A 20,262-nucleotide genomic window follows, 5' to 3' on the forward strand; every position below is an offset into this window, starting at 1 on the left:
AATATGTACTGGACATGAATACTGTAGAGAACAGACAAAAAACACCTGAATCTGCTACAGTTCTTTAAAAAAAAAGAAAAAAATCTTGCTTTGTTCTAATTATACACAGCTCTTTCACATCTTTCTGTTTTCCCGTAAGTCTTCACTTATTGTATATGTGTGTTCTTTGTTTTACACTCGACTTTTCAGTAATAAGGGTTTAACTCCCATTTTATCTGCTGGAGTTCTACTCAGAAGAACCTGATCAAGAGCTCTTCCTATAAAGCACATACAGCTTTGCCTTCTGGCTCAGCTCCCTTTTCGTCACACCGGTGCGGTAAAGCGAGTGGAATACCGCCCCTGCTGCTCCGATTCTCCGTCTAAACTCAGACTCCATCTTCCCCTCACTTGTAAACAAGACCCAGACGTACTTGAACTTCTTCACTTGGGGTAAGGACACATTCCCTACCCGGATGAAGCAATCTATCGGTTTCCTGCTGAGAACCATTTCCTCAGATCTAGAGGGGCTAGTCATCATCCCAACCGCTTCACACTCGGCTGCAAACCGGTCTAGTGAGAGTTGGAGGTTGTGATGGATCTACAAGGCGCAGGGAACTTGCGTAAACGCGTAAACGCCACTTAGAGGTGCGTAAACGCTATTTATAGGTGCGTAAACGCTATTTCCAAAATTCTAGAGGTGCGTAAACGGCGTTTATGTGCGTTTACCCTCCACTACAGCCCTGCGTGTAGTTGAGGAACACCCAATCCTTCAACTTGAAGTCCGGCTCCGTGGCGTTGGCTGTAGAACACATGACAAGAGGAGGTGTTAATATTCTGCCACCTGAAGGGCAGTGCATCGTGTGAATGAAAAGGCTGCACCCTCACCCTGCTCTTGATTGCGATGGAGATGGCTGCAGGACGCTCCCTGTGGGGACGAGATGCAGAAATCACAAGCATTAAACTCGTGCTTTTGAGTTGAGCTAAATAATGGCATTTTCCTTGAATTACATTACATGTCATTTAGCTAACGCTTTTATCCAAAGCGACTTACAGTAAGTGCATTCGAACATAGGGTACAAACTCAGAAGAACAAGAAACAAGAAAGTGCAATTTCCTCTAATAAGCCAATTTACAATTTGCTATAGATAAGTGACGTTACAAGTACAATTTAAGTGCTACAATTTGTTAGTCTTTTAGTCGAGGTAGAGTCTGAAGAACTTGTGTGTCTTTAGTCTGAAGATGTGAAGGCTCTCTGTGGTCCTGGTGTCTTCAGAAATTGCTTTGACTAAATTGTCGGCTGATCTTCAAATCATGTTTTCAAGCATCGTTATTTTTCTTTCTTTGCTCATTGATGGACTGTTTGTTGTGTGCAGAGATACATCGCTATCAACAGTACTGAGCACAAATTCTAGGCCTGCTGTCTTTTTGTGGTTGGAAATAAAATGTCAAATTTGGCTCGACAGAAACAAGACCAACCAAGCAGCAGATTCTGTTTCTATACATTTATTCCTTGATTTGTAAACAGTAGCCATATGTTGTTGTTATTTTGCAGCCTTTCAGAGGCTACATATTGAAAACGTTATGTTGTATGTGATGCTGTGGAAACAATATATCCTACCCTGTTGTCCTCCTGTGTGCCCCACTAAGAAACTGAAGACGTGGAAAGAATGGCTCCCTTGGGTGCTGTTGGAAAACTGGAAGAGGCTGGAGAAGGTGGGCCTGTTGTCGGACGTGTCGGCGAAGATGGCGTCCTGAAAGTTGACGCCGTGGGGGAGGATGTTGTAGTTCTCATCCATCCTGCAGAGGAGATTGTCCAGAAGAAACTGTGAGGAGGGAGCTGAAGCGGCTGAGGGAATTATTGGTGTTTTGGCTGACATTGTAGCAAATGAAGTATGTTTTTGCAAATGGCATAGGCCGATGCATTTATGTTTAAATGAGCCTTTTTGCTTTGCAGGTAAAATGTTCGTTTGCAAAACAACTCGCACCGCGATCAAAGATGCAGAAGATAAAAATCTCAAGTCTCCCCTGCTGGAAATACTCTTGGCATACCAAATATTTATATTTAACCATTGCTTATAGAACTGATCAGTGCTTCAAAACAAACAGACAAATGAAAATAACTTTTAGTTGCTATTCAGATAAAATAACTTTTAGTTGCTATTCAGCGTAATGGACTTGATTGTGACCACAATTAAACGTCTATAAACTGTTAAAATAATGTTTAGAGTCCAAAAGAGTGTTGGTACTTGAATTAGGTTCTGCACTTACACACCTAAGGAAGAAGAAGTAGGAGTAGTTCTCCATCACGGTGTGGGACTGGCAGGACAGGAACCCCAGTCCGGTCAGGTTGAGCCTCGATCCAGAAGGCACCTCCAGCGCGCTGCCCCAGGCCTGATCGCACAGCAACTCCACCTCCGCTGTGTACAGCAGCCCTTCCTCCGCGCCCTCGTACCCGAACCCGAACCCGAAGATGCGAAGTTCCTCGTTGAAACGAGTTGAATCTGCGTGTAGTCAACTACTGTTGCTGACGCACTCCCATTGGCCACAAATGATTTATTTATATTCATAAATTACCTTTTCTTCTAATGTTACGCTTGCATCACAGACGAATCATATTAGCGTTCTGTTGCGCCTGCTTTTACTTTGAAAATCTAACGTGCGTACTTCCGATTTAACTGCTGCGCTTCATATTTTGTTTTATGACGTTAGGTAAAGAATGCATGAATTGATTTAACACAGACCTCATACAGCTACTTAACAATTCAACGTCACGTTTGATTGCTATGTTTTGGTCTAGTTTTGTTTTTTAATTAGGCCGCTGGCGGTGATGCTAACGTTAGCTGGCGTCCTCCAGTCCATTGGAACACACACAAAGTAAATCGTCAGCGACGAATAGCGATGTCCAGATTGCACCTTCGTTCACAGCTGAGAAAAAGTCCGATCCATCTAACTTCTTTAGTTGTGACGCATTTTGTAATGACGATAATCGCTCTGACAGTATATCAGCTGTCAGTCGGTGACGCAGTCGTCGCCTAGCAACCGTTGCACGTCATCGCATTTATCCTTTGATGTGTAACATCTGGTCATAACTTGAAGCTAGAAATATAGGTAAGCCTAGCAACCGTTGCACGTCATCGCATTTATCCTTTGTTGTGTAACATCTGGTCATAACTTGAAGCTAGAAATATAGGTAAGAGGAGGTCGAGAAGTGCTTTAGTAAACAGGGAAGATGGAGGACTCAGAATACAGCGTGAAGCCATTTATTGAGTCCTTTTTCAACAGTTTGACTCCAGGACAGTTTGAACTGTTGCGAAATGGCACCCCAGACAGCACCACCAAAGTGCTGTTGGCCGACATGATATTAAACATGATCACGGTCTTGATAGAAGCCCTGCTCAACAATCTAAGGACCAGAAACATGTCTGAAGTCAAGGACGTGGGTGACACTGTGATGCAAGGCTTCAAAGATGTCCTGGAAGTCAAAGACGAGATCAGGGATCAGAGCTCAGAAATGTTTAGTAGCATGATCAATGAAGAGGTTAGAGCCAGAGTCAATTCTAACACCTCTGAAACCTTACTGTCTGGGGACATCACTCCACCCACAAGACTCAACGAAATGGTTAATCATGCCTTAAAAATGATAAAAAGGTTTACAGCAAAGCTGAAATTCACAATTCGAGAGCGAAGACAGGGAACCACTTTCAGAGACAGGCTGGTGCCTGACCTGAATGGGACAGATGACGAGTCTCCAGAAACCTCACACGCAGTTGACAACCACAAGAATGTCCCATCAGGCGGCCAGACTGATACGGGAAGCATTCAATCTCCGGAAGCAGTAATTGTGAGGGAGGTGAATAAGACCATGCTTCCTTTCTTGGACGACATGTCAGACGCTGACTTTCAGAACTTGCAGGTCGACAGCTCCTTGGAAACAACTGTTCCTCGGGGAGTTCTCGAAGAACTGCAGGAATCGGAGGGGACAGACAAGAAAACACAAGGCAGCAGTGTCAAGGGCTTTTTTACATTGCACTTTAGTAAAACATGGCTAAATCGCATACTGAATCAAATGAAGAGAAAATTCAGGAAGGACTCAGACAAGGAATGCAGCCCCGTATTGATGAAGCACATAGAGGACATTTTCCCCAAGCTGCTAAGATTGGATGATGACGAAGCACAATTTGGAAAACAGAAGCGTACGCCTCCAATGTTGAAGGGAATTCCAAGAAGCAAATCCCTGGTCATCACACGGACGCTGACCAACATGCTCTTCCAACGAATGATGGGCAGTTTAACGTTCCCCCATAGCGCATCCTCATCAAGTGCTACCATGTACCATGAGATATGGTCTAGCGTGTGGAACTTCACAGGGCTTTTGCAGTGGTGGCAGAAAACTCAGGTCGCCCCACTGGCTCAGAGGATGAGAAGTGCTTTAGTAAACAGTTTGACACCGTCACCGGTTGTCGACCACCAGAGCAGCATTCCTCTAGAGACGCCTGCAGGACCTGCACAGGACAACCTAGTGCATATGCAAAGAAACAGGAATCGAGTAGAAACATCACAGACAGGGAAGATGGAGGACTCAGAATACAGCGTGAAGCCATTTATTGAGTCCTTTTTCAACAGTTTGACTCCAGGACAGTTTGAACTGTTGCGAAATGGCACCCCAGACAGCACCACCAAAGTGCTGTTGGCCGACATGATATTAAACATGGTCACGGTCTTGATAGAAGCCCTGCTCAACAATCTAAGGACCAGAAACATGTCTGAAGTCAAGGACGTGGGTGACACTGTGATGCAAGGCTTCAAAGATGTCCTGGAAGTCAAAGACGAGATCAGGGATCAGAGCTCAGAAATGTTTAGTAGCATGATCAATGAAGAGGTTAGAGCCAGAGTCAATTCTAACACCTCTGAAACCTTACTGTCTGGGGACATCACTCCACCCACAAGACTCAACGAAATGGTTAATCATGCCTTAAAAATGATAAAAAGGTTTACAGCAAAGCTGAAATTCACAATTCGAGAGCGAAGACAGGGAACCACTTTCAGAGACAGGCTGGTGCCTGACCTGAATGGGACAGATGACGAGTCTCCAGAAACCTCACACGCAGTTGACAACCACAAGAATGTCCCATCAGGCGGCCAGACTGATACGGGAAGCATTCAATCTCCGGAAGCAGTAATTGTGAGGGAGGTGAATAAGACCATGCTTCCTTTCTTGGACGACATGTCAGACGCTGACTTTCAGAACTTGCAGGTCGACAGCTCCTTGGAAACAACTGTTCCTCGGGGAGTTCTTGAAGAACTGCAGGAATCAGAGGGGACATACAAGAAAACACAAGGAAGCAGTGTCAAGGGCTTTTTTACACTGCACTTTAGTAAAACATGGCTAAATCGCATACTGGATCAAATGAAGAGAAAATTCAGGAAGGACTCAGACAAGGAATGCAGCCCCGTATTGATGAAGCACATAGAGGACATTATCCCCGAGCTGCTAAGATTGGATGATGACGAAGCACAATTTGGAAAACAGAAGCGTACGCCTTCAATGTTGAAGGGAATTCCAAGAATCAAATCCCTGGTCATCCCACGGAAGCTGACCAACATGCTCTTCCAAAGGATGATGGGCAGTTTAACGTTCCCCCATAGCGCATCCTCATCAAGTGCTACCATGTACCATGAGATATGGTCTAGCGTGTGTAACTTCACAGGGCTTTTGCGGTGGTGGCTGAAAACTCAGGTCGCCCCACTGGCTCAGAGGATGAGAAGTGCTTTAGTAAACAGTTTGACACCGTCACCGGTTGTCGACCACCAGAGCAGCATTCCTCTAGAGACGCCTGCAGGACCTGCACAGGACAACCTAGTGCATATGCAAAGAAACAGGAATCGAGTAGAAACATCACAGACAGGGAAGATGGAGGACTCAGAATACAGCGTGAAGCCATTTATTGAGTCCTTTTTCAACAGTTTGACTCCAGGACAGTTTGAACTGTTGCGAAATGGCACCCCAGACAGCACCACCAAAGTGCTGTTGGCCGACATGATATTAAACATGCTCACGGTCTTGATAGAAGCCCTGCTCAACAATCTAAGGACCAGAAACATGTCTGAAGTCAAGGACGTGGGTGACACTGTGATGCAAGGCTTCAAAGATGTCCTGGAAGTCAAAGACGAGATCAGGGATCAGAGCTCAGAAATGTTTAGTAGCATGATCAATGAAGAGGTTAGAGCCAGAGTCAATTCTAACACCTCTGAAACCTTACTGTCTGGGGACATCACTCCACCCACAAGACTCAACGAAATGGTTAATCATGCCTTAAAAATGATAAAAAGGTTTACAGCAAAGCTGAAATTCACAATTCGAGAGCGAAGACAGGGAACCACTTTCAGAGACAGGCTGGTGCCTGACCTGAATGGGACAGATGACGAGTCTCCAGAAACCTCACACGCAGTTGACAACCACAAGAATGTCCCATCAGGCGGCCAGACTGATACGGGAACCATTCAATCTCCGGAAGCAGTAATTGTGAGGGAGGTGAATAAGACCATGCTTCCTTTCTTGGACGACATGTCAGACGCTGACTTTCAGAACTTGCAGGTCGACAGCTCCTTGGAAACAACTGTTCCTCGGGGAGTTCTTGAAGAACTGCAGGAATCAGAGGGGACATACAAGAAAACACAAGGAAGCAGTGTCAAGGGCTTTTTTACACTGCACTTTAGTAAAACATGGCTAAATCGCATACTGGATCAAATGAAGAGAAAATTCAGGAAGGACTCAGACAAGGAATGCAGCCCCGTATTGATGAAGCACATAGAGGACATTATCCCCGAGCTGCTAAGATTGGATGATGACGAAGCACAATTTGGAAAACAGAAGCGTACGCCTTCAATGTTGAAGGGAATTCCAAGAATCAAATCCCTGGTCCTCCCACGGAAGCTGACCAACATGCTCTTCCAAAGGATGATGGGCAGTTTAACGTTCCCCCATAGCGCATCCTCATCAAGTGCTACCATGTACCATGAGATATGGTCTAGCGTGTGTAACTTCACAGGGCTTTTGCGGTGGTGGCTGAAAACTCAGGTCGCCCCACTGGCTCAGAGGATGAGAAGTGCTTTAGTAAACAGTTTGACACCGTCACCGGTTGTCGACCACCAGAGCAGCATTCCTCTAGAGACGCCTGCAGGACCTGCACAGGACAAGCTAGTGAGTGAAAGAGTAAAGGCGGAGATAATCATGGAGAAGCTCTTTACAAAGTTATTAGAGAACTGCGAAAGGTGCATCAGTGGAAGTGAAATCCTGGTCCTCGTACAGGGCCTTGTTGAAAAAATTGTGAAAAGAGTCAACCTGCACTTTGATTTCACAGAAAAAAACGTCAATGACCTCAACAAGACTATTCTCAAGAAGCTGTCGAAGATGATTGGCAATAAAGAAATGGTGCTGTTGTCCTTGAAATTAGGGGACGTCGCAGTAGAAAACTGCATCATCTCTGCTATCAAAGATTACAGGACGCCAACAGAGAGAATAAGAAGCTGGATGAGCCGGTTATTCTGCTGCATGCGCGCAAACTAAGGTAAGCGCTCAAGGTAAATGGTATATGTATGTTGTCCATATATACATACATATACATATATATGTATATATATATATATTTATGTACATATATATATATGTATATGTACATACATATATATATGTGTATATATATATGTATCTCGGCCCCGAGACTCGTTCCCCCGACCTCGTTCCCCCGACCCTACCTATATACATATATATATATATATACGTATATATATATGTATATGTATAGCGTCTATGTATGTATATATATATATATATATATACATACATAGACGCTAAACGACTGTACTCTGAGAAACTCCAACAACAGTTCTCAGCAAGTGACTCTGCTTCGGTTTGGAGAGTTCTAAAACACCTCACCAACTACAAGCCAAAAACCCCCCACTCCATGAATGACCTCCGCCTGGCAGACGAGCTCAATGAGTTCTACACCTCACCAACTACAAGCCAAAAACCCCCCACTCCATGAATGACCTCCGCCTGGCAGACGAGCTCAATGAGTTCTACTGCAGATTTGAAAGACAATGTCCTCATCCCATCCCCCACAGCTCCACCAACCTGCTGCAGTCCCCCTCCCCTCCCTCCCCTAGCCCATCAGGTGCTCACGCCTCTTCATCATTATCACCTTCCCCTCCCCCACCAGCAACGACCCTCTCTATTCTGGAGAGAGACGTTAACCGGCTCTTTAGAAGACTAAATTCCCGTAAGGCAGCCGGTCCGGACTCCGTTTCCCCTCACTCCCTGAAGCATTGTGCTGACCAGCTGTCTCCGGTGTTCACTGACATCTTCAACACCTCCCTGGAGACATGCCACGTACCAAGCCTGCTTCAAGGCCTCCACCATCATCCCTGTCCCCAAGAAGCCCAGGATCACAGGACTCAATGACTACAGGCCCGTCGCCCTGACCTCTGTAGTCATGAAGTCTTTTGAACGGCTAGTCCTGTCCCACCTGAAGTCCCTCACCGACCCCCTCCTGGACCCCCTGCAGTTCGCCTACAGAGCCAACAGGTCTGTGGACGATGCTGTCAACATGGCCCTCCACTACATCCTCCAGCATCTGGACTCCCCAGGAACCTACGCCAGGATCCTGTTTGTGGACTTCAGCTCTGCTTTTAACACTATCATCCCGTCTCTGCTGCAGGACAAACTCTCCCAGCTGCACGTGCCCGACTCCACCTGCAAGTGGATCACAGACTTCCTGTCTGACAGGAAGCAGCACGTGAAGCTGGGGAAACATGTCTCAGCCTCTCGGACCATCAGCACCGGTTCCCCCCAAGGCTGCGTTCTTTCCCCTCTTCTCTTCTCCCTGTACACCAACGGCTGCACCTCCAGTCATCAGTCCGTCAAGCTCCTGAAGTTTGCGGATGACACCACCCTCATTGGACTAATCTCTGGTGGGGACGAGTCCGCCTACAGGTGGGAGTCTGACCATCTGGTGTCGTGGTGCAGCCAGAACAACCTGGAGCTCAACGCTCTAAAGACAGTGGAGATGGTTGTGGATTTCAGGAGGAACAGAGCCCCACCCTCCCCCATCACCCTGTGTGACTCCCCCGTCACTATTTTGGATTCCTTCTGTTTCCTGGGCTCCATCATCACCCAGGACCTCAAGTGGGAGCTGAACATCAGCTCCATCACCAAGAAGGCTCAGCAGAGGTTGTTCTTCCTGAGGCAGCTGAAGAAACTCAACCTGCCAAAGACGATGATGGTCCACTTTTACACGGTCATCATCGAGTCCATCCTCTGCTCCTCCATCACCGTCTGGTACGCTGCAGCCACAGCCAAGGACAAGGGCAGGCTTCAGCGTGTCATCCGCTCTGCAGAGAGGGTGATCGGCTGCAATCTGCTGTCCCTGGAGGACTTGTTCGCTTCCAGGTCTCTGAAGCGAGCTAAAAAGATCGCGGCCAACCCCTCCCACCCCGGACATAAACTGTTTGTGCCCCTTCCATCTGGCAGGAGGCTGAGGTCCATCAGGACTACGACCTCCCGCCACACGAACAGTTTCTTCCCGTCGGCAGTCGGGCTCATCAACAGAGCCCGGTCCCCCACTGCCTGACTATAACACTCCACCGGTCACTCCCCCTCATACTGCACATGTCACTTTAACTGCAATTCATCACTTTGTCACTTTGTCTCTTGTCTGTTACTTGTTTGTTAGTGCACTTTATGCTTAATATTTTTCAACTTTTTAATATTTAAAATTTGTTTAACTTTATTCCCCTGTTTTATACTAACCCATAGCCTTAGCCTTATTCTTACTAACCCATTGCATTAGCATTTCATTCCACTTTATTTTATTACCTGTGCACTGTTGTCTTGTCTGTCTACTGTCGCGCACTAACCGCCAAGACAAATTCCTTGTATGTTTGACATATTTTGGCTAATAAATGTTTCCTGATTCCTGATTCCTGATATACATACATATACATATATGTATGTATATGTATATATATATGTATATATACATATATATGTATATACATGCCTTTGTGATCTAAGCACTTGCAACTAATAAACTGGTTATACAAATGAAGCATTTAAAAGGGTCACATATCATTTTCCTATTACATTCCACTCTTTTGATTACATAATAATCACAAACTATGCAATCAATTTAGAATGCCTACTCAAAAAATGTACCATCTGATATTTACCTCATCAATTATCACAATACATGAACATCTGAACATCGCTCACAAAACTTTGCCTGCCACAGAACAAAAACTCCCTAAAAAACCCCTCCGAAATGGGAAAATAGGAAGAAATCTGTTAGGAGAAGATAAAGACTGGAAACCTTCTCACAGGATTTGAGCGTTACACCCCGGATGTCATGTTTACAGTATTGAAATAAAAAAGAAATGAAAACATGTTTAAATCACAATACCGGAACTTGATTCCTTTTCACACAATACAGATATAGAATATTGTGGAAAGGTCATTATATCAATCCTATTTACGTTACATACTAATAAATGCAGGGATAAAAGCTGTTTTTGTGAGAATGTTATTTCTCATTGTTTTAGCAAGCTACTGTGAAACAAAAAACATTTAGAAATCCAGGAATGCACACAGACAGTGTGTCACTATGTCACAACGCGTATGTGTCGAGGTCGTAAGTGTTCAGCTCGTCAAGGGAGTCCGAGTCACTGTTGGGGTTATCGTCAGAGTCACGTCTAGGGAACAAGTTTGGTGGTGAGTCATCAGGTGACCCCAGGCTGTACATAGCTATTTGTTTCTTCAAGAGTTGGGCAATCGTATGACACATCAATGGGATACCGCAAATTACGAATGCGAAGAGAACACAGAGGATAGTAGCTGCTTGTATTAGTGTTCCTTTCCATGAATACCACAACCGTGTGAGCCAATCTGGGGGGGGAGATTTGTCTCTTGTCATAGATTCCTGAAGTTTTGTCATGTTTTGTATCGCCTGATGGATAATGCCTTCGCCTTTGTCATTTTAAGGGATAAACGTACAGCAATATTCTCCTATGATAGCACAAACACCTCCTTGGGTAGCGGTCAATTGGTCTAGTACCATGCGGTTCTGCATAATCATTAAACGCATGGCGGTCATTTCCTCGCGAATACCCTTAAGGCCAGCTAGAGTCATGTTTACAAAGCTTTTGAAACGGTAATCAACGGTTTCCAGTCGTGGCGTGTTTTTTCCCACTCCTGTCCATGGAAACAGTCCCCACAAAACTTTAACTGACGTACTGGCGTGTTTGAACTCGTCAGGCACATCGCTGCCCCAGATTGAGTTGTGTGGTGCAAAATTGACTTCCGGGTTAAGGCCAGTGTCCAGTGCGGCCATTCGTTTTGGTCGTTTGCTTGACCCTGTTGTAGCTGTGAGAATAAAAGTATGATCAGTAACGCGAACAGTAGTACATATTCCGCTCCACTGAGGGGGGGGAGACACGCGGAGGGTGGTGCGACACAGCCACCATCCCTCGGTCACTGGATAAGTACCGTTCTTCCCAGGGAGGAAAGCGAAATGGAAAACAGAACAATTAACATTGGGCGGGCAATCTCGTGGATTTCCTGGAGTGAAAGTCCAGCCAGAACACGACAATTTTTGGAGATGAATGGGCACTTTTGCGGCCCTTTCTGCAGTGCCCTTAGCTTGGCAAAAGCTCCTGTTTTGGTTTTTGGCGCAGTCGTTTCGGAAAGGTGGGAAATGGTCTTTATTGCAATTTAAATCATTAAACGCATGGTTTCCTGCAATGAGGATCGTGTCACACCTTGCAGGGTCTGTTTTCCCCACTGGATGTGTCCCATCGCGAGCATAGCAGAGAGGAAACCGTGTTGGGCTTTCCTGAGCCTGGAGGGCGAATGTAGACGGTTGGTTAGCCGTGTATCGTTTGATATCGTGATATTGTGCACAGTCCAAATCATCTATCGTTTCCCATGGGGATAACTCATAAATAAACAAAGAGTCTTTGTCGCTATCGTTGGATATATACAGGACAATGGGGGGCACATACCACCCACTAACCGAGAGCCCGCAGAAACATCCTTCAGACTTCCCCAGGGGGGCTACGGCTAGCCGTGGTTGATTAGTGCTGATGGGTAGCGGAGAACCTACGTAACAGTCGGAAGCATTTTCTTTTGTCGCTACGTGTTGAGTATAGCACCTCCACATATTTGCAGAATATTTGTTCAATGGGTTTATCACATTTTCAAACCGGTTGTCAGGTCAGTGCTCGCTTGGTGCGGTTGCGAATGGTCGAGTTAGAGTGAGTTGAGTTGTTGCGTCGGTCAAGTAAGTCGTCTAAATGTTTCTGGTGGAGGACAAAATATGGAATCAACACAAATAGAGTGACACCTGCAAATAAACACATGGTTACACGAGTCCCCTCCAGTCGTCTGAGGGGGTTCCATGAACGCTGTCGTTCCATGATAAGAGAGAACCACTCTTTAGGCAGCGGACTACGGAATCACAAAAAGATGCTGAGATATAATGAAACTGAAGCAAGCAATAATATGAATAAAACTGTCGTGGCACAAACGACTACTGTGTCTATGTGGAGGGGTCCTGGCCGTGTTCTTCTTCTTGTGTTGGTCCGCAGGTACACGTTGGGATGTGGAGTCTGCCAACCTTCTTTCTTGTGAGGCATCCGCGTTGTAGACAGTCAACACAGATCACAATGCACTGTGTGTCTGTCGGTCAACTGCCCGTCCGTGGTCACTGGATCGGTGGTGTCGGTTGATTGACACTTGTTGTGGAGGTAGGGTCGCCTGAGCCCACTGCTGGTACTGGATCTGGAACCTTCTTGCAATGGGATGCGTGGACCCAAGTTGCCCCTTCAGCTACCTTGACCGCTGTTTGGGTGACCAGGAGAATCTGGAATGGACCCTGCCACCGTTTAGCTTTCCAACTTTTCCTCCTGAAGTCCTTCACCACCACAAAGTCACCTGGTTGCAGACGGTGTAGTGGACCCGTTGCTTCTCTTGGAGGTGCAGCTACAACCTGTTTTCTTACATCAGACAAAGTGGAAGACAGTCGAATGCAATAGGTTAACATGTCATTCTCGCACATTGTGGTGGAAGGGAGTGGTGTTCCTGGAGCTTCCACAGCTATATGGGGAGGAACTGCGAAAAGGATTTCAAATGGGCTTAGGTTGCTGCGTGTTCGTTTCCTCATCCGCATGTACATCAGAACCAAGGGCAGTGCTTTTGTCCACGATAGACCTGTGTCTGTGCAACATTTGGCCAGTTTTGTTTTCAATGTTCCATTCTCTCTCTCTACCGCTCCTCCACTAGCTGGATGGTATGCGCAGTGTGTTTTTAAGTCAATACCCAGGTATGCACTTAATTCTGTGATTGCTTGGTTGACAAAATGTGAACCATTGTCGCTAGAAATTTTGCTTGGGATTCCCCAGCGGGGAATGATCTCTGAAATCAAGGCTTTAGCCACTGTGGAGGCTGTCTGCTTACTGGAGGGAAACACCTCAACCCATTTGGACCACATGTCTACCATTACAAGACAGTGTTTCCGATGGGGAGAGTTCCACAAAATCCATCATTACATGTTCAAACGGTCTTGCAGGCGGTGGATGTGCTGCATGATGTGACACCTGTACTGAACGACCTACATTGTGAGTTGCACATGTGATGCATGCTTGGCAGAACCTTCGTGCGTAAGCTGCAAAGCCTTTTGTGAACCATGTTGCCTCAATGATACTTAACATTCCCCCTTTTGACACATGGTCTAACCCATGAGTCAATTTCGCATAGTGAGGGAAGAAATGTTTAAGTAAGCATGGATTACCATTCGGACCATACCAGATGCCGTCTATGAATTTGGAGCCTGAGGAGGACCAAAAACGTCTCTCATCTGAAGTAGAGAGGGACTGCACGGCTGCAAGAGAGGAGGGAAGAGAACACATGGCAGGAACTGCGCGTGATGGTTTGGGAAGAGGACGTCTAGCAGCCGCTTTTGCAGCTAAGTCTGCTCGCTCATTCCCCTTTGCGATCTCGCCTGTGCCGGATGTACATTACAACATGCATTTTCCCCTCGTGGTCAGTTCTCTCTATGTCCATGGATTGCGCATGCGCAGCATGTTTTTTTACATCCGCGAGTCGCGAGTCTTCCATTCCAGCAACAGAACGCTGCACATTCATTTTATGTCCGTGTAACAGGTTGGTCCTCTGGGGGGGTCTTGGAATGACGGGCACGAGGCAGTCAGGTCCATTGTAAATGGTTTTTTATTCGTATTTCCATACAAACACACACAACAACAACACCGGCTCCAGCCTCCTCGCCTCGCTCCCCTGCTGTCGCCGGATCTCTCCTACTTAAGAGAAGTATATTGATTACTGATTCACATCAGCTGAGGCCAATTGCCTCCCCCGGCACCGTTCCCTGAACCACTCCCTTCTCAGTCCCCCCCTGCAGCTGAGCCAAAACCACGCCCGCCACCACATACCCCCACCGCCCGACTTAGGCCGGGGAGCCATCCGGCCGAACCTACTCCCCCCCCTCGCCCTCGAGAGGGCGGGAGAGGAAGTCCGCCACGACCATCTGCGCCCCCGGCCTATGGACCACCTTGAAATTAAAAGGCTGTAGAGCCAGATACCACCGAGTGATCCGGGCGTTAGCATCTTTCATGCGGTGGAGCCATTGGAGCGGGGCGTGGTCCGAACAGAGGGTGAATGAGCGTCCCAGGAGGTAGTAGCGTAGGGAGTCGACCGCCCACCGGATGGCCAGGCACTCCTTCTCTACTGTGCTGTACCTGGCCTCCCTCTCGGCCAGCTTCCTACTGATGTACACCACGGGGCGGTCCACCCCCCCCACCTCCTGGGACAAAACGGCCCCCAGCCCCCTGTTCGACGCGTCGGTCTGCAGAATAAAGGGGAGAGAGAAGTTAGGAGTATGAAGGAGTGGTTCCCCACAGAGAGCCTGTTTTACCTTCTCAAACACCTGCTGGCACTGCTCCGACCACTGGACCGGATCTGACGCACCTTTCCGGGTCAGGTCGGTCAAGGGGCTGGTGAGGTCCGCGAAGCCGGGGATGAACCGCCTGTAATACCCCGCCAGCCCCAAGAACCGCCTCACCTCTTTTTTGGTCTTGGGCCTTGGGTCTTGTCCACCTGAGGGCGCACCTGCCCGCCCCCCAAGTGGTACCCCAAATACCGTACCTCCACCCGTCCAACCGCACACTTCCCCGGGTTGGCGGTGAGCCCCGCCCGTCCCAGCGCCTCCAGCACCGCGCCCACCTGCCGCACATGCTCCGCCCAGGTGGTGCTGTGGATAATCACGTCGTCCAGGTAAGCGGCAGCATATGCCGCGTGCGGACGCAGCACCCGATCCATGAGACGCTGAAACGTGGCCGGGGCCCCAAACAGCCCAAAGGGAAGTGTGGTAAATTGGTACAAACCGTACGGGGTGGAGAATGCCGTTTTCTCCTTGGACTCTGGCGACAGAGGAATCTGCCAGTAGCCCTTGGTTAAATCCAGTGTCGTGAAGAAACGTGCAGTGCCTAGCCGGTCCAGGAGTTCGTCGACCCGGGGCATTGGGTAGGCATCGAACCGTGACACGTCATTCACCCTGCGATAGTCCACGCAGAACCGTACAGATCCATCCTTCTTAGCCACAAGGACGATGGGGCTGCACCAGGCACTGTTGGACTCTTCTATTACCCCCAACTCCAACATACTCGCCAATTCCCTCCGAACCACTTCTTTCTTGTGTTCGGGCAACCTGTAGGGTCGAGACCTCACTGTCACGCCCGGGGGCGTCTCGATACTGTGAACTATGAGGTCGGTCCGGCCTGGCAAGGGAGAGAACACATTAGCAAACCGCTCCTGCAACCTGGCAACGTCCGCCCTCTGGCTCTCGGAGAGATGAGCGTCTCGAGGGAGCGAGGTATGATTACCTGCTTTTGGAACCTCCGGCCCCAGCTCCTCCCCTTCAGATACCGCAGAGACCAGAGAGACGGACTCCACCCCCCTCCAGGCTTTCAGGAGGTTCAGGTGGTATATCTGTGTACCCCCGCCCCTGTCAGACCGCACCACCTCGTAGTCGACGTCCCCCACCTGCCGTGTGACCTCGAAGGGCCCTTGCCACTTGGCTAGGAGTTTAGAGTTGGAAGTAGGAAGCAATACAAGTACCTTTTCTCCCGGTGTGAATCGTCGCAGCCTGGCCCCTCTGTCGTACAGCCGTTGTTGTCGCTCCTGGGCCTGCAGCAAATTCTCTCGTGACATCTGGCCCAGTGTGTGGAGTTTTGCTCGCAGGTCCAGGACGTACTGGATCTCATTTTTGCAGGGGCTCGGACCTTCCTCCCAGTTTTCTTTAATCAGGTCCAGCACCCCCCGCGGCGTCCTGCCAAACAAAAGTTCAAAGGGAGAAAATCCCGTGGAGGCCTGGGGGACCTCCCGCACTGCAAACAACAGAGGGTCAAGCCAGTGGTCCCAATTACGTTCATCGTCGCTAATAAATTTACGGATCATGGACTTCAGAGTCTTATTCATGCGTTCCACCAGCCCATCTGTCTGCGGGTGGTACACGCTCGTACGAATGGACTTAATGCCCAGTAACCCGTAAAGTTCTCTCAGTGTGCGCGACATGAACGAGGTGCCCTGGTCAGTCAGAATCTCCTTAGGGATTCCAACTCGGGAGATGACCTGAAACAGAGCCTGCGCGACGCTCTTTGCAGAGATATTGCGCAACGGCACTGCCTCCGGATACCGCGTTGCGTAATCCACGAGAACCAACACAAAGCGATATCCGCGTGCGCTCCGGTGAAACGGCCCGATGAGGTCCATGCCGATCCGCTCGAACGGGACCTCCACCAACGGCAGAGGACGCAACGGCGCCCTCGGAATGGCCGGAGCGTTCACTAACTGACACTCCGGGCAGGACGCGCACCGGCGGCGCACGTCCCCCCGGATGCCTGGCCAATAAAATCGGGTCATTATCCGGTCTAGCGTTTTCTCGTATCCCATGTGACCAGCCATCGGGTTATAGTGAGCCGCCTGGAAGATAATTTCCCGGCGGCTTTTTGGCACCAGCAACTGTGTGTTTTCCTGCCCCGTCTGAGTGTCACGACTCACTCTATACAGTCTGTCCCTAATCAATGAAAAGTGCGGAAATGACTGCGCTGCGTCAGGGCGCACCAGGTGACCATCAATACGTATCACTTGGTCGTAGGCTGAGCGTAGGGTATCGTCACGAGACTGTTCGAGTGGAAAATCTTCCATGGAGCGAAACTCTGGAGCCGGCGGAGTCTCTACAGGAGGCTCCGCTGGCTCCCCCTCCCCGTCTGCAGCGTCGGACGACCCCGCGTCACCGCTGAGCACAGCACACATCTCGCATAACCCTGTCGGTCGTGAACGCACCCCCGTAGCCCCGCCCATTAACTTACCAAACCCCGGCCAATCTGTACCTAAAATGACGGGGTGCGTCAGGTGGGAGCTAACCGCGACCTTCATTCTATGCTTTTTCCCCGCATATCTAATTTCCACCGATACCACAGGATACTCGTGAACATCCCCATGCACACACCTTATTCTCACCCGGTCTGCCTCCACCAATGCCCCCGGACGAACCAGGCTCTGATGAATCATAGACTGCGTGCAGCCCGAATCCACCATCGCCTGGCGTGTACCCCCCTGGATTCTTACCGGAACGCGGTACGTCGCTCCCGGACCGGGGGAGGGTGCCGGAACGCCGGCAACTCGGATCACCTGTCCCACCTCCCTCAGCGGGCACTCTCCCCGGAGGTGACCGAGCCGCCCGCACCTCCAACACTCCTGCCCCGGCGCTTGAGAACCTCTCTGGGGGTCGGGAAGGGTGCTCGAGTTCCCCGAGGTCGGTGGGTCGTGGGCAGGGGAAAAAGGCACCAGCCGCGGAGCCGGCCTGGGTCGCGGCGCAGCTCCTGGTCCGGCCAACGCTGGCGAATTCTCCCAGTCACTCTGCCCGTTGGGATGCACCGCCAGATGGTCCTCCGCCAGGGTGATGGCTGCCTCCAGGGTCGTCGGACGGTGGCACCGGACCCACGCCGCTGTCCTGGCCGGGAGCCCCTCCCCGAACTGCTCCAGCACCACTCGCGTCAACACCCCTTGGACGCCTCCAGCGCTGTCTGGCTGCAGCCACCTCGCGGCGGCATCTCTCAGCCGCTGGCCGAACGCGAACGGGCGGTCCCCGGGCCCCAGCCTGGCTTCGCGGAATCGCCGGCGGTGGTCTTCCGGCGACAGCCCCAGTCTGTCCACCACAGCCTTTTTAACGGTGGCGTAGTCACGCCGCGCCGCCGGTGGCAGCCCCATGGCCGCGATCTGCGCCTCCCCGGTCAGGAGAGGTAAAAGCCGGACCGGCCACTCCCCCCCTGGCCAGCCGCACGCCTCCGCCGCCGCCTCGAAGGTCTCCAAGAATGACTGGACGTCGTCGTCCCCAGTCATTCGCTGCAGCGTGAGCCCGGCGAACGCAGCGGATCTCTGCGTCAGCGGCGCGGCCGCGGGCTGCGGCACCAGCTGTTCCAGCGCCCGGGCCTGTCTCTCCACCTGGGCTTGGAGCGCCGCCAGGAATTGCCGGTTAGCCTCTGCCTGCTCCTTCTGGACGGCCGCCAGCTCTCCGATCATCTGGCCGAGCGCCACAAGCGGCTGGGTCGGCATCCCCTGCCGGTGTCCGTCAGCCGTCATTTCCTCCCCCCAGCCAAGTTGGGCGCCACTGTAACAGGTTGGTCCTCTGGGGGGGTCTTGGAATGACGGGCACGAGGCAGTCAGGTCCATTGTAAATGGTTTTTTATTCGTATTTCCATACAAACACACACAACAACAACACCGGCTCCAGCCTCCTCGCCTCGCTCCCCTGCTGTCGCCGGATCTCTCCTACTTAAGAGAAGTATATTGATTACTGATTCACATCAGCTGAGGCCAATTGCCTCCCCCGGCACCGTTCCCTGAACCACTCCCTTCTCAGTCCCCCCCTGCAGCTGAGCCAAAACCACGCCCGCCACCACAGTCCGCCAATAGTCAATCAACATACTGCAAAAGAGCTGTTCCTGGAGACAAAGTGAGGCTCTTCAAACTTTCCCTGAGTGCCTCGTTGTAGATCGTACGTGATTCTGTGTAGCCCTGACACAAGCGTGTGAAAGTGTAAGGCTTGCCATTGAAATTAAACGCAAACCAAAACTGACTGTCAATGTCCACAGGGACACTGAAAAAAGCATTTGAGAGGTCAACCACGGAAAACCATCGAGCATCAGGTGGAACCTGTGCCATAATGGTGTAAGGGTTGGGAACATTTGGGGCTCGTGCGTGGACGGCTGCATTAACTGCATTTAGGTCCTGCACGAAGGGCCACTCAGTTGGTTTGCCTGCATCTCTGATCTTTTTAACTGGAAAAATAGGTGTTCTTACCGGCGAGTCAGGACATGGAACAATGACTCCGGCCTTTAAGAGGGAGTTGAACACCGATGTTATACCGTCAATGGCCTCTTGGCGCAGTGGGTATTGATGTTTGTGGGGACGGAAGTCTGATCGAGGACTGATGACCACAGGTTGACATTTTTTGATGAGTCCCACGTCATATTTATGCGCTGCCCACAAGGTGTCTGGAACAGAACTGAGGGCAGGAGAAATAGAGGAGACATAAGTCAAAAATGTATCAGTGTGTGTGTCAGAAAATATGTTTTTTTTTCATCCATGACATAAACAGATCTGAGAGCAGGTGTGCAAAATGCGAATGGCTGTTTAAAGAAGCCTGTCGACGGAGAGCGCATCACAATTGGATCTGGTGTAGCCTCCCAATCTGCATTTAAGTGTGGACCAAAACAATGTCATACATGCAATTTGATCATTCAGATCCTGTAGAAATAATGCATCATATTGCTTATCTGGCCCATGTGACACATGAGCTGTGCAGAGATATGAAGCATCCATGCACTCTGCCTCAGGCTGGATGCGTGATGCTGCCAGGTGGGACAGTTCTGATTGTGAGTCAACCGGAAGCCACCACTGGTACACAAACATTGGATCACTCATAACTGTCTTTGCCATCTGGTCAATGGCTCTGCATCTCACCACTTGCAACCCTGTAGGAGTGGAGATGAGGCTAATGCTGAAAGAACACATGAGGTCTCCCATTAGATTAATGGGACAGCAAGAGGACAGCAAAAAGGAATGTTTTACTGTGATGTCTGGTTCAGGGTCAGTTGAGTCAGTGTGTGTACTGGTCATAGGTGCCGTAAATCTCTCTACAATAGTCATCCCTG

General features: G+C 49.6%; 2 protein-coding genes across 4 annotated transcripts; one reads left to right on the forward strand and one right to left on the reverse strand.

Moving 5' to 3' along the window:
- Positions 1 to 597: 597 nt before the first annotated feature.
- LOC144383328 (uncharacterized) lies at positions 598 to 3,020 on the reverse strand. 3 transcript variants are annotated; one of them, XM_078080426.1, is made up of 4 exons: positions 2,252 to 3,020; positions 1,598 to 1,776; positions 865 to 904; positions 598 to 778 (listed from the first exon to the last, which is right to left on the reverse strand). In XM_078080426.1, exons 1-4 carry the CDS (start codon positions 2,281 to 2,283, stop codon positions 712 to 714), a joined length of 318 nt encoding a protein of 105 aa, XP_077936552.1. In that variant the 5' UTR covers positions 2,284 to 3,020; the 3' UTR covers positions 598 to 711. The 3 variants fall into 3 exon arrangements, with proteins under 3 accessions (XP_077936552.1, XP_077936551.1, XP_077936550.1); XM_078080424.1 differs by lacking the exon at positions 2,252 to 3,020 and having other exon boundaries at positions 679 to 778; positions 1,598 to 2,034; XM_078080425.1 differs by lacking the exons at positions 865 to 904; positions 2,252 to 3,020 and having other exon boundaries at positions 647 to 778; positions 1,598 to 2,034.
- A 33-nt stretch (positions 3,021 to 3,053) lies between these two features.
- Positions 3,054 to 7,683, forward strand: LOC144383324 (uncharacterized). The gene has a single exon (XM_078080409.1). It carries the CDS (start codon positions 3,209 to 3,211, stop codon positions 7,544 to 7,546), a length of 4,338 nt encoding a protein of 1,445 aa, XP_077936535.1. The 5' UTR covers positions 3,054 to 3,208; the 3' UTR covers positions 7,547 to 7,683.
- The last annotated feature ends 12,579 nt before the right edge of the window (positions 7,684 to 20,262 follow it).

The sequence above is a fragment of the Gasterosteus aculeatus genome, chromosome 9 (genome assembly GCF_964276395.1).
Source record: "Gasterosteus aculeatus chromosome 9, fGasAcu3.hap1.1, whole genome shotgun sequence".
NCBI lineage: Eukaryota > Metazoa > Chordata > Actinopteri > Perciformes > Gasterosteidae > Gasterosteus > Gasterosteus aculeatus.

What these genes read in the sequence shown, in the direction of transcription:
- LOC144383324 (XM_078080409.1), top strand. Translation starts at nt 3,209, where the DNA reads ATGGAGGACTCAGAATACAGCGTGAAGCCATTTATTGAGTCCTTTTTC.
- LOC144383328 (XM_078080424.1), bottom strand. Translation starts at nt 1,856, where the DNA reads ATGTCAGCCAAAACACCAATAATTCCCTCAGCCGCTTCAGCTCCCTCC. An exon ending in GCACACAGGAGGACAACAGG is followed by an intron (nt 905 to 1,597) that starts GTAGGATATATT and finishes TCGTCCCCACAG; the next exon opens with GGAGCGTCCTGCAGCCATCT. An exon ending in CCATCGCAATCAAGAGCAGG is followed by an intron (nt 779 to 864) that starts GTGAGGGTGCAG and finishes TGTGTTCTACAG; the next exon opens with CCAACGCCACGGAGCCGGAC.